The sequence below is a fragment of the Tinamus guttatus genome, unplaced genomic scaffold (genome assembly GCF_059628265.1).
Source record: "Tinamus guttatus ecotype Peru unplaced genomic scaffold, ASM5962826v1 Tinamus_guttatus_pri_ptg000309l, whole genome shotgun sequence".
NCBI classification, from domain to species: Eukaryota; Metazoa; Chordata; class Aves; order Tinamiformes; family Tinamidae; genus Tinamus; species Tinamus guttatus.
The window spans coordinates 254,750-279,334 of NW_028288843.1; the positions used below are offsets into that span (position 1 = coordinate 254,750).

At 34.0% G+C, this 24,585-nt stretch overlaps 1 protein-coding gene across 1 annotated transcript in view; it reads left to right on the forward strand.

Annotated features, from left to right (window-relative positions):
- ADAMTS6 (ADAM metallopeptidase with thrombospondin type 1 motif 6) overlaps positions 1-24,585 on the forward strand; it is a 129,577-nt gene that overhangs the window by 62,071 nt on the left and 42,921 nt on the right. The window contains exons 10-13 of the mRNA XM_088528473.1: positions 3,831-3,972; positions 14,620-14,727; positions 20,321-20,466; positions 22,759-22,822. Coding sequence (XP_088384599.1) covers positions 3,831-3,972; positions 14,620-14,727; positions 20,321-20,466; positions 22,759-22,822 — 460 coding nt within the window. The remainder of the gene's footprint in view (positions 1-3,830; positions 3,973-14,619; positions 14,728-20,320; positions 20,467-22,758; positions 22,823-24,585) is intronic.

A 24,585-nucleotide genomic window follows, 5' to 3' on the forward strand; every position in this document is an offset into this window, starting at 1 on the left:
GATTTGTCAGCTTGAGCCATCACTTGCTAAGGTATTTTTGCACAGTGCCCCATTTCACAGGATAGGCAAAGCTTTTCTGCACTTTCTCATCATGCACTGAAACAGAAGTAATCCTGGTGATACTCAAAGGGTATTTAGCTTCACCTTGCACTTTCTCAAGACTTTCTAAAAATTACATCCAGACGTAAATTTCACAGACTTGGGACAAATAGAAGAAATTAAGGAACAGCCATTAAGTGTCACTGGGAAGATACCAGTTCAGCCAGACACTGCTTAAGAAAACTTTATTTTGCAGAATGACCTGGTAGAGGATGGAAGTGACTGTAAGCGTGGTAATAAAGGCAAAGCAAAGCTGTATAGTTAAGAGTGACCCAAGCTCCCAAGACAGAGGACTAGCCAGCAGAGGTTTGAAATGGCCATATTTTGTAACTGTGGGAAAGGCTTTCCTAAAGCAAGTGCTATTTTTCTGCGAAAATCACTTATTCTAGTATATGATAAGCTGCTCTTTGTCAACCATTATGTTAGGCTGAAAGATTGGAGAAGTGTTGATAAAATGCTTTACAACAGCTTCAGATTTCTCTAAAATTTTATGGAATTAAATGCAAAAATGCTCCCTGAGAGCTGAGCATTTGGTGAGCAGTGTCAGAGGACAAAGGTTCCTGTGAGAACAGCAAAAATCTTCAAATATATTTTACAGGAAAATTAATGAACTCTAAATGAACCCATGTAGTGAATGAATGGATAGTGATATTAAACTAGTCATTTTAAATTTCATTCTATGCTACACATATATATACTTACCCATCTATAGAGCATTCAAGTTTCATTATATGCAAAAGATATTTATATAGTGTGCATTGTTATCTTTAGATCAGTGAGCAATCTCAAGACCATACTCCTTTGGCATTTATAATCTACTCTTAGTGTCAGTATTTTGGGATATTTTCCTCAACCACTGAAGGAATTATATTCTTTTGTGTAGGTTGCTGAGATATTTGGGAATAGATATATTAAAACATGAGCCTAATTAGGAAAACTCTACATACATAGTTTTCACATTCTCTTCAGAGCCTTGGCTATAGAAGTAGTGTCTGCACAGATGCCTTAATCCATCATTTAGGTCATGAGAAGCCTCTTACTCTCTCTTAAAAAAAAATAAGTGCTCTAATGGGGATAAGAAAGATCTCTTGACTTTATATATGCTACCTGAATACGATAAAATCATAAAATGTGAAGCTAATTCCAAGGAAAATTTTTCTAAAATTGCAGAGATTAAGGTATTGGGGCATTATTTTCCCTTTCATTATCTTTTTTTCACATCTACACATTGTTTGTTCATTTACTTTTTTCACTTTCATACATGATGATTACTCTTAGATCTCTAGAAAGTCCTCCAATACCTTTATTCATCAGACACCTTTTTGCCTTGTTCTCTTAAGATTTAGCAGAAATCTTGGTTCTAAGATATCTTGGTTTTGCGTTGGTGCAATGAAGAGAAAGGGGGAAGATAAGGGATACAGGCTCAAGAGTATTACAGCACTTCTGAGTCCAGGAGAAGTTTTCTGGAAAGGTTGCAAAGATCCTTACTGTGTTATTCTTTTTGTGCATGGATTTGGTGAGACCCTTGATTACCAATGAGGGAATGACCTTGTTTCATGACTGCTTTATAGCACTTGCTGTTTTTTTTCAAAATACTTCAGTTAACACAGTACAGTGTCACATTCTTATACTAAGAACATGTAAAATGTGTCAATTTTGTCCACGTAGCTTGAGAGAAATAATAGAACTGAAGCAGAAGGAAAAAGAGAAACAAATTTTCAGTCTGGAAAATGGTGATATAGTATAGTCAATTAGAGAGTCACCACTTGCTAGTTGTTCTTGCTTTTTCTTGCTATAGCGGTATTCCATTTCAGTGAAAGTGGTGTCATTAGAGTAGACCAGACTTTTTTTCTATAAGGATTTGGACTTTTGTTATGTGCAGTAAGCATTAAATATTTATTTCTGCAATTAGAAATAGAGTTAGATGTAGAGGTTCAGTGCATTTAAAGATAAAAGTATGATTCTGTAATCTAATATGTGCAGGAATCCTTATATTTCTGAAGAGAGTCACCAAAGGTAATGAAGAGTCTTAAATGCTGTGTCCTTGCCTACCTGCTTACAGCAATTGTATTTTACAGACCAAACTCTGTTCTGCTGGAATCTTTAGAAATATTCCTATCAGGTACCATACTAGCTGGAGCAGTTATTAAGTGCTAAACTTCTTGCTTGTTTAAGCAGTTTCTATTTCAGTTTGGTCTGAACAATGTGAAAGGATCAGAATTCCGTATTGCAATTGTTCATGTGTACCCTTCATCCACAGAAAATACAGAGCTGAAGTATTTAGATTCAAAACAACATAGCGTAGTTTCACAACTTTTTTCTTTCCTGAATCACATGCTTGTTATTTTAAATTTCAATACATTTTCAACATAATTTCAACATGTTTTATGGCCTGATTATAGGGAAAAAGTATGTAAGAGAATAACATATAATTCATTGGCATTAGTAGCAGAATATCCTTTTTTTGTGTGTGTTTGCCTGATTATTGTCTTAGTTGCTATATTACATCTTCTGAAATGATCAGGGTTTTCTTGTTTGTTTATTTGTGATTTGTTATAATATTTAGAAGAAATGGATAAAATAGGGGTAAAACTAAAAATATAAACTATATGGTCAAAGGTTTTTTTTTTAACTCTTACTATCTGCAAATGAAAAGTGCTGAGAATTAGCAATATCCAAAATACAGTGTAGAATATTCACTTGTGAAGTTGTGTTCCTTTGGCAAGGTGCATGGAAAAGATTGGGGGAAAAAAAAAAGTAAGTCCTGGCAAAATTTGTAGGAATGTTGGAAAAGAATTTAAAGTGTTGGCATAAGAATTCTTTAAAAATCCTCACTTATTCACATATGAAATGAAAGTAAAAAAGCATCTGTCCTCTTTTATGCACACTGACTAAATAAAACTGAATAATTACCTTTAGCAAAACATAAAACTTTCTAAACAGAAGACCTTTGCCTCTGGCTTTGTTTATTTGTTACACTACATTAAAATATCATGTTTGAATGTGAGAATATTTTGAAAAATCAGTAACTATAAAAGAATATGAACTTTTTAAAAGAGGCTGATAGTTAAAATAGAAAAATTTGAAGACTAAATAATTATTAATGCAATGGAAAAGTTCTTGGGTCCATACAAATCTAGGTATATCTAAAGAGTATTTTGACCACTGTACCTATTCTGTTCACTCAAATGCAAGGTTGCACATTAAGATTGTAATCTTATAAACATTTAAATGTGTTGAAATATAAATGTTTTTACTTTTATATAGCCAGTTGAGCTTCTTGTTATCTGTAAGATTGTAAAATACTTAGTGGTTGAAGGATTAAAGGGGTTGTTAAGAATTATAAACTTCATTTAAAAAAATTGCTTAATTTGGTTTTCATTCGGTGACCAAATGTAGTTATTCTTCAGTGAACACAAATAGGAAATTGAAAAATGAAAATCAGTCTTGTGTGGCTCAAATTATCGTACTTTATAAAAGGATGATATATGAAATTTATTTCACAATCTAAAATGAGCATTTTTGTTTAGTAATAATGAAATACTCTTTTAAGTTCTTAATTCCCTCTACATATATTTTTATCATGGCTGTACCATTTTGCTGTTTGTTTATTGCAACCATATTTCTTTCACACCCAGTGCTATTAAAAGTCAGAACTAGATACATGATATCGTTACTGTGATTAACAGTCAATAGAATTCCTAATTCCTTTGGTCCTTTATGTTGAACAGTTCAGGCCGTGGTACTTGCCTTGATAATGAGCCTCCCAAGCGTGACTTTCTTTATCCAGCTGTGGCCCCAGGTCAGGTGTATGATGCTGATGAACAGTGTCGCTTCCAGTATGGAGCAACATCCCGCCAATGTAAATATGGGGTAAGAAGTCTTAATCCTTATGCTGAGTGTTCTGCTTAGTCATTTGTATATATTCCTTTATAACAGACAACTTTAGTTAGATGGAGTAGTGGGTTACAGATTTCCTAAAGGATTCTGTCTGGTGCCGCCATGTGTAAGCGAAGAGTTGATTTTTATCTTTATGCTGCATCTTTTGCTTGAGTCATTTGTGTGTACGGTACTCCAAAATGTGTGAGTAACAATGAGTTGAAGAAGCATTTTTTTTAATGTTAGGAGGAAAAAGAAGCCTGTACCACTGATCCTGCTTCTTCTAAACTGAGCACAGATTTCAGTTAAGTGAGATCAGGTCCGTCTTGTATTAATCTTGAAATGTGAAATCTGCAAATCTGTTGTGTTGGCGTAACTTTTCAATTTAAAGCTACATTTTGAAATTTCTTTTGTACTTGTGTTGATTTGCCCGGTCTGTTTGTTTTACTTTTTTTTCTACTTTTTTTTTTTTTCTGGCATTACAGTTATTGTTTTTTACATTATTCGGATCTCATACTGAGAAGAATAATTGGGTATGGGAAGAGCAAAACATGATAGTAAATAACTGAAAAGAGCTGAGTATAGAAGATTTTGGTTGCTAGTACCAGTGTGCAGTATTTAAGTTAAAGGATTTGACAGTAGAAATAAAAACTGCACACTAATATTTAGGCCATTTATGCAATGCATCTTTAAGTGTTATCTTGAAGAAAATCTTGCTCAAAATATCTAGTAAAAGGATGCATTCTGTTATGCTTGTCATTTAATTTAGTCTCAGCTAATAATTTAATAAACCTTAAAAATATATCTAATAGTTTAAAAATGCATATTTTTTAATAATATTTTAGTTACTGGTTATTCAAATAAAATAGGGTAATCATTAAAATTGTTCTAATCACTTTTCTAAATGTTAAATATAAAGAAACTCTATGTTTAATATCCCTAGGTGACAAATAACAGTATTATTCTTGGGATGGCTCTTTGGCAGATCATATTGTACAAAGGATTTAAAAGCTGTATGTAGTTGGCTGACTAGCTTGCTGGATCTTCTGTTCTTGATCTCTCATTAAAATTCTCTTGGCCTTTATTATTTCTCTTTAAGATCTCATTTCTCATCCCAGTTCTTTGAGGGCTTCTTTTCTCCTACTCTTCTTTTTGTCCTTGTGTCTTACTAATTCTCACCACACACACTGTTTTCAGACTAAGGAAATCTGCAGGTATTTCGTCCATTGTTTTTGGAGTTATACTGCATTTTAAATTAAACTAGAAAGTTAATAATGTGCAAAACCTGGCTTTTCTTATTGTACATTATTTTTTCAAACTTTGTTAAACTGTGTAATTGTTGTTGTGATGATCAAACTGCACAGAGCGGTTTTGTTTTTAAACCAGTATTTTGACCTTAAAAATGGAAATGTTTAGAAGTAATAAAGACTTAAGTAATCTTGGCTCTTTGTTTTTGAGGGTTTTGTTAGGATTCCCCTATATTTACAAAAAAGATGCTGGAACTTAACTGTGACACTGCTTGAAAGAAATTAAGTCTTCATGTGACATCACCAGTCCTCCGAGTTGATGCAATATATTGTGTTCCACCAGTGTAGCATGGAGCATGACTTAAAAATACATTTTTTGTGAGACAAATAATAACAGTATTCAGATAGTATATATTTACCTGATGATTTACATGATAGTAAAAGTTTGCCAATCTATTATATACATTTAAAATACTGCCTACCATAACTCTCTGAAAATGCTGCCATAATTATGATGGCTCATCTTTCAAGTGATGCCTTGGAAGAGAAGAAAATTACCTGCAAGTTGATAGCAGATTGAAAATATTCAAAGAGGTAATATCTCCTCATGGGAGAAAGGGTTTTTAAAATTGAAGAGTAGAGCTAGCTCTAAATAGCCAGAAAATTGACTGTTAGTTCTATTCTTCCATTATTAAAGCTGCAACAGCCTTTGGTTCAATACTCTGGATGTTCCTATTTGATGTCGTACTTGCAGCAAAACACTACACTGTAATAGTTATTTGGTTCCATTCTAACAAATATATGTGCAGGTATGAACACAGAGACATAGTGATGTTCTCTAATGAACAAAGTAACCTAGTAGGTGCACTAACGTTTTGCCAGAAGTCAGCTGCCCCTATGCTGAAGTGCCTGTACTTCACTGTAATTTTTCTGACATGGATTTTAGTAACTCAGAAGGAAGGAAACTCTAAAACAAAGGAAAATCTGAGAAATAGTTGCCCTCCGTTTTGCTTACATATTTCACTGATTTGTAATGGTTGAACTCCCAAGTCAGAAAGACAAAATCACAAATTTTATTTAGGCTGATAGGTCTAGATTGAGTATTCTTTAGATTTTTAGTATTTTAGACTTAGTACTTTCAAAGCAACTTAGAGAATTGTGATGCTCTTTCTGCTTTAAAATTCTGTCCGGATGTGTCTCCTTTAGAAAAATTACCTTTCAGCCATCTAACGTAGATGACAATCCGTGTTCTTTGCTGTTTCTCCCCTATTTCCTCATGTATTCTCTATGTGTGTTTATTTCAACCATATGTTGCTTTTGATCATAAACTGTGTCCTGATCCTGTACAAAAGTGCAAAAGAATTTTGCACTTTTAAGTACATGAAGCCTTCTTTTTCCCTTAGGATCTTAAATACCTGGAGAGGTGTTTGAGGCATTAGGACATCAGAATACAAGTACTGAACAGGCTGCAAGGCTCAGCCTTTCTAGTGTGTTTAGTGAAAGGAACTTTGGCCCTGAAAGGAGCTCTGTGGTAGTTTTGCAAGAATTACTGTTAGATAAGACCTAAATAGGCAAGGGCAAAATAGATCTATCTGTTTTTTCACTTATGGACAAAACTGCTCCAGCAGAAGCATTACTGCTACTGGTTAGATTTTCCTGTGATGTTCAGCACATGAAGTCAAACAAGAATTCAAGGAGCTCAAGTTTAGCTAAGTTATCAGTAATGCCTTTCTAAGCAGCGATCTTTTAATGTCACATTTGCATTGTTCTTTGTACTTTCCACAAATCCCTGATACAGTGGCAATTTTAGAGAATTTAAATTAAGGAATAGATACTTTGAATGAAAAAAAAAAAGAGGAAAACTTGTCACAAATACTTAAAGCATCAATGCTTAAACATTAATGATTAATAAAAGTAAGAAAATAAGATACACTTAAAATACTACATTTTTAGGATACAATATCAGAATTAACTTTCATTAAGCCAAGTTGTGGACGTTTTGCTATAAGCACAGCTTTTTCCTGAGGTCAATACATGTTTTCACATATCTGACTGGATGCAATGCAGTGGGAGAGCCTGAAGTAGTTGGAGACCATATGAAGAGCACCAGTTGCTATTCATTCACTTTGCTAGGGGATAGCTTCATCTTTGCTAGGATGATGCAGTGTGACTTGTCCTCTGCTGGTTGTCAAGCATGGCTCTTCTCCACTTGATGCGCTGGTGTTCCTGGTACTAGAGAAACTTTTTCAGTCTTTTCATTTGAGTGAATGTAAGGAGAACATTTTTCATGGACTCCTTCCTTCCTTAACTTCTTGAGCATCTGCTTAATAATTGGGCTGTTGGCTCTATCTGGATTAACTTGGGAAAAAATTCCAGTCTCACTTTGAATTTCTCTGTTTTATGGGTTTAAATATATATATATTTAAATATATATACCTAACTGTATTTTAGAGATTTTGTGGTTCAAAATAATGCTTTGCTTTAGAGTTGGTCCTCATATTTTTAGGACAAAGGCTAAAACCTCAGACATTTTAATAGCAGTTAATACTTTATGCATATGGTTGATATTGCTGTGGTGCATTTTATGACCTTTGAAGGTGTTGGCTGCTAGCATAGATTTCAGTAATAGTGCCTAGCAATTCTTATAGTGCATGTTGTTGCAGTCTTTGCTTTCTGAGCTTTGGTAGTGTCAGTATTATGCTTTAAAAAGGTGCGTAAGCGGACAAATTCTTTCCTTTGCATTCATGACTGCTTTCGCTCAGATTAGCAGGAGCAATTAATTCATATTTCACACTAGAATTTAACGCATCAGGTAGTGTATTTTAGCTGATGACAGGTAGCTCTTTTCTGTGTCATGGTCTTATGTTTGCAATTAAGTTCTACAGCTAGTTTGCTAACTAAAATAGCTGAAAATTCAAACAGTTTATACTCACATTTGGTTAGTGCATTTTGGAGAACAGATGAAGTTCAAGCTGTGAACTTACTGCCTCTTACTGCTTATGAAAGGCAAATTGAGGATATATCCTCACAGTGAGGAGTCCTCCTGCTGTCCTCAATAGGTCTCTTTCTTTCGTTGTCTCTGAGAAGCTTTTTATGAGTTATGGGGAATGCCTACAAGGCAAATTGCCATTAATGGAAAATTATTGGGAAAGTGTTGACTGCACAGATTCACCTTCATTGCTTCATACCTTCACTGATTCCTACTTTCCCACATGCCAACTCAAAGTAGTCTAAGTAATGAGCTGAAATCCAGGACAATAAACAGATTTTCTATAAATATTTCTGTTCTATAATATTTTCTCTAGGACAAAATCATCTGAAATTACAATTTACCCTTGTAATTAAGTGATACAAATCTTAGTGTTAGGAAATAATACATTTTAATATAGTGTGTATTTTATATGAGCAGAAATGATTACAGATTCAATAGCCAGGGTTGACAGTATTTTCATGGTACATATATTTGATTTAGTTAAAGGAAGCAGTTGAATTTGACTTCAAGCTTTTAGTGTGGTGAAAGGAGGTTCTGAGGTCTCTTTTACAAAAAGGAAAGGAAGAGAAATACTGGTATATCTTTGCTGCAACGCTGCCAGTTTCTGCTCCTGCGTCTTCAGTAGATCGTAATATGCATTCACTTGAATTTGTACGCAATACTTACTTCCTAACTGGCTGAAAAGTGGCTGACTCCCTGGCTTCTCACAGCTAAGTCTTTTTATATTCAGTGGTTTTTAGCAGGGCAGTTGTTGTTCAATGAGAGATCGATTTGTTTTACGTGGTTTTCAAACTGCTTTTAGAAGTTATGTGCAAGCAAAGAGGGTAACCTAAGGTGCTGTCACTGCACTCTGTCATCCCTGCCAGCTTCTCCAGCGTTCCTTCCTGTGTCAAGTCTTGCCTGTGCAGTGCAAAACCTTCCATCACTATCATGCAGGCCTTTTGCACTTCCAGTGATTAAATTCTGGAATTTCTTCTGGATTTTTTCTATCAAGGAAAATGCCAGTTGTTTTCCTCTATCTGAATATTAGAGTAGTTTTACATCTTTTGTATCTTGGTTAACTAAAATTCTCACATGGCCAACACTATGTACCAATCTGATGCCATCCTTTTTTTTCTTTCCTAATGTTATCCTCTTTCTCTTTTTGCCTCCCTCCCTTTCGTTCTCCCTTTCTTCTTTCCCTCACTGACTTTCTTTTTTTCTCTCCCTGCCCTACTTTTTGTGTGCATTTCCTCTCTTTCTCTCTCTTCTTCTTCCTGCCACCTCTTTGTCTTTTTAAAATGACAGCAGATCATGAAGATGTTAAATGTAGACGAAACACAAAATAGATCTGAATTTAATAAAGCTGTTAAAAAAGTGGGAGGGGAAGACAGTGGTCAAAGTGGGAGAAATGCAGTAATTATAGAAGGGACAACAGTGACATTCTAGCTACTGTTATGGGATTTCGATAAAAATGGGGTATGTTGCATGGATTTGAAAGGGAAGATGCTGCTTGTAGGTGAGTGACTTCGGGGGGCTTCTGTAATTTTCGTAAGTTCACATAAGCACCCAATATTTAGGAAAGTTTGATGGTAGCATAATATTAATATATGGCTTAGCCTTGAGAATTGTATTTCACATTCCTTCAGCATGTTGTGGTTCATAACATGCTGCACCACTTAATGAGCATTTTTTGGAGCACTAACATGGTAACTTGGGTGCTTATCTGAACTAAACTTATCTTTGAACTTTCTGAAGTTCACCCATCTCTAGAATCACCCTTCTAGTTTTAAGCATATCACCGTTGGTATTTCAGCAATCATAGTGAAAATATTCTAGGTAGATGCTTTTTGAATCTAAACTGTAAGCCACAATTCAAGTTAATTGTTTAAGTATGCTATTCTGGCAAATGCTCATCAAGAGGTGCAGCATAGCTCATAAATGCTGAAGGAATGTAAATCCTAATTAAGATTTTAATTATTTTTTTTTAAAAAAAGCTCCCCCTTCATCACCATAGTTTAATACATGTTGTGAATATATTTCCCATCTTATTTTTTAATATTATAGGCAAAATGCTAGGTTTTATTTGAGGCTTTTATCAGTGTTTGAAATGTTAAGAACAGCACAAGTGGATCTTTGCTCATAATACTGAGTTTTCGTTGTGCTGTACTGTTACCATTTTGTGATGATGATGCTATAGGATGCTTAGATATTACATAATTTGAAATGCCTATATGTAACTCTGCATGACATGACAGAAAGAGGCTCCATCATTGATAACACATAGGCAAAAAGAAGATAATTTGATTTGCTGTTTTTTTTCTCTAGATGGGTTCAGCTTTGTTTAATTTACTGCAAATACAAGCATCCGAATTCCAAACTGAAGTCATGGAGCCCTAAGATACACCGTTACAGGTTGTCATCTATCTTGTCTTGATCTTGTGAAAGGCCTCAGCTTCAGTTTATGTTTCCTCAATTTTTGAAACACTTTCCCTTGTTTCCCTTAAAAAATTAATAGTTTTTAAATCCACACAGTCAGAGGCTGAATTAGGAGTCATTGATTAATTTTCACATTATTCTTTGTTTTCTTAGTTTCAGTAAATTGTTCACACAAATTTGATGTTGGAAAAGGATAAACCTCATGCAGGGTCCCCAGTGAAGGAAAGGCTAACCTTAAGAGTCATCATATGTTGTTGCATGGGGGTGTGTGTGTGTATGAGAAAAGAAGTAGTGTAGCTTCAAATAGTGGTTCTGGGCTGACCTTTCCAGGGCAGTACTTTATATGTTTTTCAGACCAACTTATTAAAAACAGCTTTTTAGAGATGTTTCTGATAGGATAGTGTTAATAAGAAAAAAACTTAAATCAATAACTGTGAACCTAAGTAGTACCAGACATAGAATTGATCTGGAGTAAACTTTATGCACCCTAATAAAATCATCTGCAAATAAAAAGCCATGCAGCTATATATTCAGTATATTTCCATTTTCAGTAACAGTACAGATGGATTTTCCACTTTTTATTTAAGATAGCTGCCTTGCTTTCAAATACCTATTGATGTTATTTTGCATTTCATATACAGGGTGATGGAGATCATCCTTTAAATTCTACTCTTTCTTTTAAATGTCATACGGCAGGGGGAAGTAAATTATCTTTTTAATTAGAGTGATTAAATTTAAATGAAATCATAAAAATAATTCCTGTTTTGTTTTTACTATAAATTATTTCTAGAAAATGATACATTGTGTTATTTTGTTTAATAAATCCTCAGGGTTTCCCATAGTTTTCTGTAAACAAATATTCTGTTGATTTGGGGTTGTTGAATGTCATCATGGGCTCCTTTCTAATTTTAAGCAGAGTTTTTTGCTTAAATATTAATGGTAGTAATAGCCCATAATAATTTTACATTGCATTACTCATTTTGCCTTTAGGGATTTACTGAGGCAAACTCCTTCTGAAATTAATGGCAGAATAAGGACTACCAGGACATAATAATACATAGTTTTTATGTACTGTTTTTAATCCTGTTTCCCAGAGCAATTCAGGAATAAGGAAAATATTTTCCTCATTTTATGAAGTAGGGAGGTAAGCTGACTTGCCTAAAATCCACCTGCAAGCAAATGGATGAATAAGAGTTTGAGAGTGCTGTATCCATTAATTCATGCTGTTTGGTTGATTTCTACTTTGAAATTACTTTGAAAGTACTACTTTGAAATTACTTTGAAATACTTTGAAAGTATTAGGAGATGTTAATTACGAAAATGAATTTGGAGGAGTATAGCACTGCAAAGCAGCTTGAGTACACGGAAAGAATGTTTCCAATTGACAAGAAAATGCTAAATACTCTTCCTGGCAATGAAATACATGGTTTCATTATTACTTCCCCTCTTATATTAAAGTATAAAAGATGTACTTCTGCAGATGTAGAAATTTCTATAGAAAGTGAAATTCTGTAAGTAATCCCTGGAATATGAACCAGAATTCTGGATTCAAATAATGCTGAAATATAAATGTTTTCAAATTCCAGACTGTGATTTAGTTCCGGCATTTTGCTTGTGCTTTTGTATTGGACTGATTGAAATCTTTTTTACTCAATGCACTTTAATTTTGAGCTTTTCAGGGCATTGATCACAGTTATTAATTTAAATGTGAACTTGATGCAAAATAAATGGTGGGGTCACAAGAAGAATTTTATCATAGCCTGACACTTTCAAATACAGTTTAAAACACATATGAAGTAAATGAGCAAGAATATTGTATTAAAAACAAGTAAGACAGGATTATGATAGACATATCTCATATGGTGTTTAAAGGAAAGCAATTTTATATTTTAAACTGGGAATCAATACTAGATTGAACTTTGGATTCTGGTTGATTTAGATCTTAAGGTTTTAATTTAAAGATGAATTTTGAAGCAACTTAATGTTTGTAAAATTTATAAGTTTAATTAGAGAGTTTTCAGTAGTGTTTGTGACATCTTCTGTGCTTTCCGTATTCTGTATGATTTTCTAAATCATATATACCCTTTGTGATTGTGTTTCTGTGTGAAAATACTGTCATATGAGTGGCAAAGGTGTCTTATGCAGATATTTAAATAAATGCTTCTAATGTTTTGATACTTAAGTGAACAGTAAATTGTAACTTGAAAAGTAAAATGGGTTTTTACATTGACGTTAAACATGACAATATTTCTATGAAAAAGAGACTCAAGAGTATCAATTAATTTAATACATAATTCTCTTTTGTAGAGCCATCAGCCAAATAGGAGTTGGTGTGTCATTTAATATAACTAAATAACCTAGCTCATATTGTTAAGAATGGGATGGAAACTCCAAAAAGAGTCAGAAATCATTTTTCATTGTTTCAGACCATTCAAATATGGTGTGTCTTTTAACAGTTTTCTTTTTTTTAAAGAAGTGCAACTTCCATCAATAGAGTGACTAAATGTACTGTTGCAATATTGAGGCTGATACAATGCTCCTGCTGATTCTAAACTTAGAACAGAATTTTGCATGCAAGTCTACCTCTAAAACATCATTAATCAAGAAAAAGTTTGTACTTTTGAACTGTTGCTGCAGCTACTAGTGAACATGTATAAATGCATTTATATATGCAATACAGTGCAAGAAATGTGAATCTTAGCCTATAATTTAAAGTTGCAATTGTTGAGATGTATAGAAGACAGCGAGGTGCCAGATACATATTCATTTTCCCAGAGAAACAAAGAATATTATCGGGGGAATCTAATAGCTTTATTTCACTCATAGTGTCTTTTCCGTTTTGCTCCTTGTGCAAAGATTCAATCACAGAATCTACATGAGAATCACTTGTGATTTTTGATATATGATGTCAGTCAACTGTTCAATAAAATGTAATAGTAGTGAATATCATACTATCATTTTAAAAAACTCTGAGTGTTTGTCTTTCAAATTTAAAAAATACTTTGAAAATGGAAAATATATATAAGCAAGTTGTGAACTTTTTGTACAGATCTCGGAATAACATAACAAAGATTATCATACAAGAAAGTTGTTACAAAAACAAATAATCTTTAATTCCGTTCTGCAAACACAGTCCAATCCAAGGGCAACTGGAAAGACTAGGAAGATTTCCAAAGTGCTCAGCCAACTTTGGATCATGTCCCACATTATGAATTTCAATCTTAGATAGTTTTAATAATGAACCACTAATGCCAATAAAACTGGCTTAATTTAGATGAGTGTGCAAAAACAAATGAGAAAAAATGTAGGAAAAAAAGATTATTTGAAGAACTGTGTTTATTTAATACTGACAGTATAAGGAATTAGGGTAGTTAAATCATCTATGAAATATCACCTACAAATCTAAAAAGCCTAAAGGAAATATTTTGGTATGTAGCTCAATAATACTAAATACACATGTTCTGTTTTAGCATATGTTACAGAAGAAGAGTGCAAGTAGTCAGAGCTCAGAAACTTCTTAGTTTAACTAATGGAAACAAAATGTTGCTGTTTCATATTTGAGAATTATTAGTTTCCTTTTACCATGAAATTTTGAGGTGTATAAGTACAGAAAGTGAGATATGCTAGGACATCCAAAGACTGCTTTTAAAACAGCATCAAAATATAGGAAGCACATTATTAAACTAATTAGAAAAAAAAACCCACAACCTATGACAAAACACATCCATGGAAGCTATGAAAAACACATTTTTCAGTCTACAATTTGATACTTCCAGATTTTTTGTGGCAAAATATTCTTATGTAAAATATGGTGGCTTTGAAATAGATCCAGAATATTTTGCAGCCCTCTATGTATTTATTTCTCTAACTCTTTTTCTTATTGTCTCTGTTCAAAAGAAATTTGTGTATACCAGTATTTGTAAGAAAACTGGAAACAATTTTAGGCTGTTACTCTGAACAACTTGCTTCTGCCTTCTTTCCTAGGAAGTGTGTAGAGAGCTGTGGTGTCTCAGCAAAAGTAACCGCTGTGTTACCAACAGCATTCCAGCAGCTGAAGGTACTCTTTGCCAAACAGGGAGCATAGAGAAGGGGGTGAGTACAAATAATTTATTGTTTCAGCAGTACACAGAGGAATAAAGAACTAGAAAACAGTTCCTTATGAGCTACTGTGAGAGTGCAAAAAAAAGGTATTAGTTCAGAATACATCTGTATCCTTTAATGATTACTTAATATATCTAGTTAATAAATATATTAAGTAATCATTAAAGGATACAAACATAAAATTCTAAGCCAGACTCAAAAAAAGACTTTTTTCCTGAGTAACTTCTGTAAAAATTTTATTACTTTCATCTTTCTTAAATTTTACAGCACTCTGTTATGAAGGACTGTTGTAACTCTACATATGTAATGGACTTTTGAAAAAGATTTGATATCTTTTATTTTATTAGAAGATAAAAGAATCTTTATTCCTTCAGATTTAAGCAGAATCATATATGCATATAAAAAAATCCATAATAGAATGATTTCTTAAAAAGCCATATTTCTCAGTGACCATTCTATTTTGACTTTTAGCCGTAAAGGACTTTGGTGTGCAATCTGAGATCTAAGTACATGAAGTCAACACTGGAGTGGATAAGCTTGCCCTGTTTTTTTGTTTAATAGAATTTGTATATACGTCTGTGCAGACATATGAATTGTGATTTTAAAAGGTTAAATGTGGCTCAGTAGTTTAGGAAGGAGAACCGAAAATTATTTCCACACTAAGAAAACTAAAAAGACTAAAACTAAAAGAGTAGAATATATGCAGATCAAGAAAATTTCCATGTCCATTTGTTAAGATACACAATACCTTTTATGCAGATTTGTTCAGAGGGACAAGTTGACAAGAACTTACTATATAAAACAATTTCCATTAATTCTCTTGAGAATTGCTGCCTCTGTCCTTAGGATTTACTGCACCAGACTGCTTTTCTCCCTGCCCCCGACAATGACTACTGTCATCTATTCTGTGTTCTGACTCTTGCCATTCTAGCTGGGCTAGTTTCAACAGAGATTACACTGCGTTTTGACTTGCAATCTGATGTTTAAATAAAGAGAATGAAAGCTTTTGGGCAGCTGTCACAGTTTATTAATCCTTGCTGACGGCTTCATTCAGGGCCCTTGACCTAGTGCCATTCTGATGGCTTTTCCATGCTGAGTTTGGAAATATTGGTAAACCATGTTAAATAAATTTGCTGAAGGGGTCATTTAAAAATGTACTGCTTATAGTTAGCCAATAAAAATAGAGACCTTCATATTTTAACAAAACTGTTACCTTTTATTAGAGTAATAGAAAATGCAAGGAGACTTATTCTTAAATCAACAGTCTAGGTTTATTTTGGAATCACCACTCGTTGTCAATGACAAGGAACAATTTACTTCAAATTATATTTTTTTAAACCATGAGAGTACAATACAAAATTCAAGATGCTTTAAGACACTGTTGCTGTGTCCAGTTTCCAGAGGCTTTAATCACTTTGCTCTATACAAAACATGTCTTCCAGTCATCAGTGTCTTACTTCATCATTAGATACTAGAGAAAGAAAAGGGAGAAAATTGGTATTGTTTTACAAGCATAAACTGACCATGCCTTTAAAGAGCAGAGAATTGTATCTATAAATTGTGACTTCAAAGGTTCTTTCCAAATTAATAGTTCCTGATAGAAAAAAAAAAAATCAAAACATAAAACACAAGTTCTTTCCGAATATGTAGTTCTCTTTACCACATGCTAAAGAGAAAATAATAGCTCACAATTCTATAACACTTTATTATTACAGTAATAATAACATTTATATTGCAGTCACGCCTATAAGCCACAACCAAATTAGGGCCTATTTGGCTGGGCTTTTCCAAATATATAGTAAATGGAGCATTCCTTGCTTCAAAAGCCTAACAAGATCCTAGAGTACTTTATCATATTTGTAGGATCTGTGTCTGCTTTAGTTACACTGGCGTAAATTCTGTGTAACCATTAACTTGGAACAAAATTTGATGCAATAATATCTTATAGGCAGAGTTAGGAGGATTTCCATAATTAAAATTGCCTAACACTTTATTCTAAGACCTTCTGTTCAGTTGCTTATATAAACCTGCAAAACCTTATCTCTTTGGGTTGAAATTTTCCATCGTAGATATCTGACTAAGCCTGAAAGTTTTCAGAGTGTTTTCCATAAAAAGTTATTCAGCTGTTTCTGCATGCAAGGAAGAATAATAGTGTGTTGTTTTGCTACTGACAGAACCTGTATGATCTGTCACGTTTTGAAGTTTTAATACCTTCATGCTTTGATGAAAGGGTTTATGTATTAGCTGAGGTCAGAAAGGTTCCCCTTTTTTTCCTGTTCCTGTAATAATCAGTTCAAAAACAGATGTGTCCCCTCTACTGATACACCCTTACAGATGAATTGTGAAAGTGAACTAGCTGGTGCATTTAAAAAGACACTGCTTGAGAGATGTTGCAAATAAAACAAGGAGAGGAAACTGATAGAAATCTGTGTTTTTGTCTTTAAAATTCAAGTAAGAAACATAACTTTTTATAGGATCTTCAGTCCCTGTGTGTGCCAGGGCTATAAACAAGTGGCAAATGTGTAAAAAGTGAAAAAACAGCATGTTGAAAGAAAAATTTATAAAGCTGGATTATCTGGTGGTTAAAATTAAAGTTATTTTTGGACATCAAATTTCCTAGCAAAATAGTTGTAGAAGCACTGATTGAAAATCCATATCATTATAAATCTCTTAGTTTGGTTAAAGACTTCTCACATTATTTACAGAGGTAAAACTTTGTGCACGTTTTATATGCCAGTATTTTAATGCATTGCCCCAGTCTTTCTAATTGAATTAACTGAGAGTTACTTCTCAGTCAGAGAAAAGAATAAGGTTTCTTTTCTAAAACTTTCATGAAGAGTTGTTCTTTTCAAAATAGATGACATCTTCTCTTTTTTTTTTTCATGTACTGGTAACTCGGTAGTCCCTACCTCATTCCTGACAGCAGGTGGGGTTGCTGTTATTCATGGAGGAAACGCTTCTTTTGTCACTGCATAAGTAATGAGGGTTTGGCCATTTTGAATTACTCTGGAAGAGATTTTATGCATCACTAGCCTCTGTTGAAAGATTAACTTTCAGTTAAAAATATCAGCCAACATGAGCAGCAGTAAGTCAGCAGGATTAATTTCATTGGAGGGGAAAAATCAGCATTGAAAGAGGGGTAATATGGGAAGTATAAGAAACGAATGTTTGGATGGTAGAGGAAATTGCAGGGATTTTATTCTGCGCTGGAAAATAAAGCCGATAAAATGCACCAGATTTATGCATGTTCACAATAAGATAGAGGTGTGACTATTTGCATGTTCAGTTTGCACATGTGATATTTTGGGGGTTAACTTTAAACTCAGAATTTCCTTTCCAAGTTTATGAACTTGGGCTTTAAAGTGTTGATAATATTTTTATAATGTCCTGCTAATCCAAATTATTAGCATGTATTTTTCCTCCTAGCAGCATTTTAATTTTTAGCTTGTGACTCTAGCACTAGATAACTGTGCAATCCTGTGGCTTCGTTAATAAAGTTCTATAAAGGGATTATTGTCTTCAGTGTAGGTAATCATTGCCACTTTTTAGTAATTATTTGATATCACTGTAATGAAGAATAAAAAAAACAGAAAAATTGGATGTCTCATATATACTTCACATAAATACCATTTTCCCCACTGTAAATGTACCATTAGAGGCATTGCAAAACACTGCCATATATGGATATACTTACACATGTGGATCTAACTAGCTCGAAATACATCAGTTTACTTTATGGACTGCATTATGTGCTGTACAGACATTCTAATAGTCTAGATTTAAGAGACACCCCGCACGAGGGTTAAGTTCCTCTAACAGGTACTCGTTTATTCTCATAGACCTTAGAGTTGAAAATTTATTGCGAGTGCAAGAAAGATGAGTGGTCATTTCCTAAGTAAAGCTCCATGAAACATTGTGTCCGTGATGAGTTTATTGATTTATTTTGCTTTTTTCTGTTAGAAAGGCAATGCATTTTGAGCTTGAAATTTAAATTTTCTGCTTTGTATGTTTTTTGTAGGCACACATTAATCCTCCCTTTTATTTCCCTGTTAGTAGATAAGATATTATGAACAGAAATGTGCTGGGTTGCAATAGTTGTCCTTTAAAACAGTTTCAGGAATAGCATGTACAGACAAACAAGAAGTCCTGAGGAGTAAAAATGTTTTGAGAGAAGAAACCATGATGAATGTGATTAGCAAAATTAAGAAATCCTTGACTAGCACAATGTAATCATTGTTCATGTCAAACTGCCTTTTTTTTTTTCCTGAATAATAGCAGAAGGTTAAATTCTCTGTTCACTTGTTTTTGTAGAAATCTGGAATAATTCAGGTCATTCTTTAGCTCTTGAGACCAGAAATCATCCCATACACATTGTTGGGACTGAGGTTTTAGGTGAGCCTTAGGACTTGGGAAAGAAAAAACTTGCCTTTTCAGTGCCAGCAGATATAAACTCAAAACTGAGTCTGTCAGTGCGTATGGGCTAGACAAGTCTGCTTGTCCAATATCTTCTGTGCCTGTCTCAGTTTGTTTTGTCGAAGTCATAACGATGTTTTTGGGCACACAAATTATCTGGGCTTCTTTCTGGAAAAGGTTAATGTTGTGTCTCTTATTGCTTAAAGGCTCAGAAGTCTTATGGATACCTACTTTTTGGAAGTCAAATGGGCAGAGCAAGCTCAGAGTAAACCTGCAGCCACGCTCTACGCTGTGGCCTAACCCACTGATAACAGGATGGACGTAACCAATTTAGAACTACTCTGTATTTTCAATGACGTAAAAGACACCAGAATGTGGTTGAAACTATGGGTTCCAGGATTATTTCTGAGAGATTTAAAAAAAGATTTCTGATATACTACACAAAAATTTATTATAGCACTCACCTACTGTTGTTAACGTCTGTAGATTTGGTTGTCTGGTGTAGGTAGCAATATTGCAAAGGTTCAGTTACTGCATGAAGACACGTACTCTGCCCCTGAACAAATGGCCAGGCACTGTATGAAGTGATTTTCTGTACTCTAACACCTCACTTCTGCTTTTGTTATGTCTGTAGTGTTAGTATAGAAAAAGTACAGCTACAAATTCTTCTTCCATTAGAACCACTTCCGAATTTTCTTTTTAAAAGCCAGGGAAATTACTTTCTTAAAAATTCTGGAGTGGGGAGTTTTTCATTTTGTGTAACGAAGCGAAGCTTCTGTGCGAATCATAACTGGAGGGTGCTTTATTAAAGTAACCTTGAAGATGTGTCTTGGTGTGTAAAAGAATGCGACTAATTTGCAGTTTCCTTAATATGAAGCATTAAGAAGGATGCATGGAGAAGAAGGAAAATCTTTATTTTAAGCTCAGTTGAACTTCTGGTATGTATTAGCAATTTATACTGCTGGATTTAGTGAAGACAAATAACGAATCACAAACGGCCTCACCAAAGTCTAAACATGGCTAGAAAAATTGAAATCCTTGTCTTGTTATCTATACAGCAAATGCTAATGCCTCTACTTGGTCATTGCTTGACCTGTGTATTTTTGTGCCCTGATAACTCTATCAGCCTGGAAGCTAATTTTGTGCTTTTTTTTCTTATGAAATCTTTCAGTGGTGTTACCAGGGGGAGTGTGTACCTTTTGGCACTTGGCCCCAGAGCATAGACGGAGACTGGGGTCCATGGTCAATCTGGGGAGAGTGCAGCAGGACCTGCGGGGGAGGCGTCTCCTCGTCTATAAGACACTGTGACAGTCCAGCGTAAGTAGCTAAAGTAAGCCAGAGCCAACAAAAAGACACACTTGGAATTTGTTCAAAACTGCGGTTTCACATGTTATCTGTAAAAATGTTTTGCTAGCGTGCCAACATTTGTCTTCAATATAGCAGACAGAAACAGCTACACAAGAGGAGCTCACTAGATATACATTTTTTACTGTAACTATTTTGCATGCACTGTAAAGATAGCTAGATCTGTATTTGGTAGTAACCAGAGAAGTTTTCTTTCTGAAGCTTATTGTTCATGCAAAATATACTTAAATTATGTCTTAGATTTCTTACTTATTAAAATATGTTTTGCCTATGATGCTTGTTAGGGTATAACTATTGTCAGTTATATATTGAAAAAGCTACACAGAATATCTGAAAGATATTGACATAACGCTTTTTACATATAAAATGCAAATAATATTTGTGTGCATAAAATACATTTATGCCCTATGACATCCAACGCTTAGTTGTGACTTCCCACTGACTCTTAAAACAATTCAGCTACTTCTCTCTCTGCTACTACCTCTTGGTCCATCTGCTCTCAAGTGGGGCCAGCTTCTCCACTACAACTTGGTCTGTTTTGTGTATCCGTACTGGTCCTGTCATCTCTGTCTGCTTCCCAATGTCCTCAACAGTGTTCCAGAGAAGGCCTCTCAGGTAAGTACTTTCTGTCATTAACACTTTTCAAATCAGAAACACGTATTTATTTCCTTTCTGTCCTTTGCTGAATGAATAACTACTAATTTTTTTTTCTTTTTCTGTTGCTGCTTGCCCTGTACAGGTTACTTCATCACAGCTATAGGTCTTTGCAGAAGGATATTGCCCATTATTAATTTCAAAAATTACTTTCCTGCAAAATATCAGGCTTTTTTTCCTGTTTTTTTCCCTCATAATCATTCTGGAACTTCTGTCACTCCTTCCTTACCTTTTTCTCTCTATGTGCTCACTAGTATTCTCTGTACATTGAGGATCTTTGTTGCTTGGAGCCATGTTTTCTAAGCCAGGCTTGCACTTCACTCTGCTGTACAGACATTGCTGTCTAAGGTGCTCTGTGTATGTACTAGCGTTTAGCAATAATTACCAATCAAATTTGGCAAATACCACTAATTATTGAATACATTCAAAATCAAAAATTATCCATATACATAGATAATATGGCAGACTGTGTTGCTGAGAGATTAAATACTACTCTCTTTTTCACACGGGTAGAAGGAGCGCAAATACTAGCTAAAAGTCTGTTCAAAGCATCAGTAACTTCCTAGGATTTTTAACTGTTATTGTCTTTCTGTATTTCAATGATTATGTTGAAAGACAGTTGGATCTTAGATTCTTTACAGTACAGCAAGCAAGTGCAATTGCAATATTTTGATATCTCTGTAAGGAAAATATTCCCCTCAGTTTATTAATTTATACGAGTGTTTTAGTTTAATGTTGTCTGCCTTAATATCTGTAACATGCAGAATCATTCTGATTTTCATTTTGGCCAGTTATACGTTCTTTACTATAGCAAAGCAACAAGCATTTTTCCTTCCTGCTTTCATGTTATGATCAAACAACTGGTATATGGTTAATCTTTAAGTCAATGGTTCATTATTTGACCTCTTTGGAGGAAGATAGGTAAGATTCTTGAAGATTCTGGGACCTTTAAGAGCAATTTTTGGCTTAATCACGCCAAAAGAAACCTGCTTGGTCTGGAGTTGCTTCAGATTTAATAATGCATAATTTAAATCAGAATCATACTTTTGAACTAGAAAATGCAGTCTTTGCTACGGGCAAAGCAATTTAGCAAGCAGTGTTTCTGCATTTTGTTGTATTTTCAAATGCAATATGAGAAGATTTTAAAAAAAGATTGTTTACACATGTTTCATTCTAGTTTAATAGAGCAAGAAAGTAATTAAAAGCAATACAATTTTGTATTCAAATACAGTTGAAAAGTAACTTGATTTTGTAGTTTGAATTTTATTCAAATTGAGTAAGTAGTTTGTATATATCTATATATATAGTGTGTGTGTATATATATATATACACACACAAAATAAGCAAAGATGTTAAGATATTCAGTTCTGTTTTGAATCTGTTCCAATTCAAGTCAATTCTAAAATACTCGTTTAATAAAGTGTATAAAAATCTCATCTTGAAACATTCTGTGGTTGTACATGTGTCCATATTTATTTATATGTTGTGTAATATATATCTTGTGAACTTGTAGCTATACTAATGATTATATGAACACTTGTAATGAACTTGTGTTTTTACTAATACAATGCATTAAATGTGTTTTTGCAGGCCTTCAGGAGGAGGAAAATATTGTCTTGGAGAAAGGAAACGATATCGCTCCTGTAATACTGATGTAAGTAAATTTTGTTTCACTATCAAAGTATAATCAATTTTTCTGTTTTTCTTTTTGCCATCAATAGATGCATTTCAGTTAGAAACAAGATTGATGAAAACTGTGAATTTTGCATTTTATTGGCAAATCGTCCTGCTGGACACCTCTGTGCTGCAGGGTCCCTACCTATCTACTGCATGTCAGGGTCCCCGTCTCAATATTATGCCCAGCTGCAGGCTTCACACTAAGGCCTAGAATGAGTTCAACTTTGGTGTCCACGATTAAGGTGATCACATGTGTTCCCATGCCCCATCAGACCAAAGGTCTGTCTAGCCCAGTGTCTTGTATCCTAACCATGGTGCTTAGGGGAAGATTATAAAAGTTATGTCAGTCAAGGCATGATTTTTCTAAGGGTAAGCCTTAAAAGCTTCCAGAAACCAAGTGTTTAAACACTTCTTGGACTTGGCATTTTATCTGCACCATCCTATCATCTCTCCCATTGTATCTAGACTGATATTTTTTGTTACACAGTCTTCTGAAGTATTCTGTGAAATGTACTACTTAGGTGTGATTTAAACCTCCTGTGTGGCTGTCAGGTATTTACTGGTTCTTGTTATCAAAATGATTGTGCTTTTAGCTTCATTTTAGAGCCAAGTTCAATGAGCTGCTACTGAGATGAGTGCAGCAGTGTAGACAGCCACATACACAAAATCAAGTGATAAGTCAAAATTATAAATTGAAAAAAGTTAAAAATTGAACCACGTAAAAGTATTCAGCAATATAGTGAGCTTTTAAGTCAGCATAGCATTAACATTTTTTTTTGGTCAGATTTGTTTCTATTTGTTTCTAAAAACAAGACAGTTCAAGGGGAGAAAATGATATTGAAAAAGAGCATTAATTGAAAAGGACTGGAATTTTCTAGGTTACAGTTTGCCTGATATCCTTCCAGGAGCGAACTGATGTACACAAATGCATTGTGTGTCAGCTGTGTATCTTCTCATACAGTTCGAAAAATATTATTTCTCAAAACAGCTCTGTTTCAAGAAACGAGAACATTAATTAGTAAAGATGGTTCTGAACTACTATTTAGGGAATTACTCATCATCTTATATAGTTGATGTTCCTATTTAAGTGTAGTAGTTGATCTTTTTTGAACTCCATCCACTGGTCTGTTTCAAAACACTGCTTAAGTATGTCAAAAGCCTTTAACATTATGGCCTGATATTCCAATGCACTTGTTTCCTACCTATACTCACTTCAGTCAATAATTTAAATAAGAAACTGGAAACTTGCATTTCATTTCAAAACAAGCAGACTGACTCAGACCAGACAGTTTAGAAGTGACATTGTTATGGTTTTACTGTGAATCTTTTTTTTTGACATACCTTTAGGATATGGCTTTTCTGTGTATAAACATACTATGACTGACAAGTTTAAATTTACTGTCTTAATGGTTATAATGGTTGTAGTCTATTTCTTTTATAATGCTTTTTGAAGCTCTAAGTGAATAAGAATTGCTGAGGCTAGTAGATTTTATTATGATGGTCCTTATTGTTTGACATTTTTAATGGAATGGTATGTTTGATTAATGTATGTGTTAAGAGCATGCAGATCTGTCATTGTTTTTATGAGAAATGTGTTGTTTGTATATCTCTCCTGTTGAGCTTTTTTGCAGTGTCGACATTCATTGCCCATCTGTAATTTTAAAAGTAGCACTCCCTAAAGCTCCTACTATTCATTAAAAAAGTGCCTTCATTTTGACTTCATTTGTCTTTCACAGATCA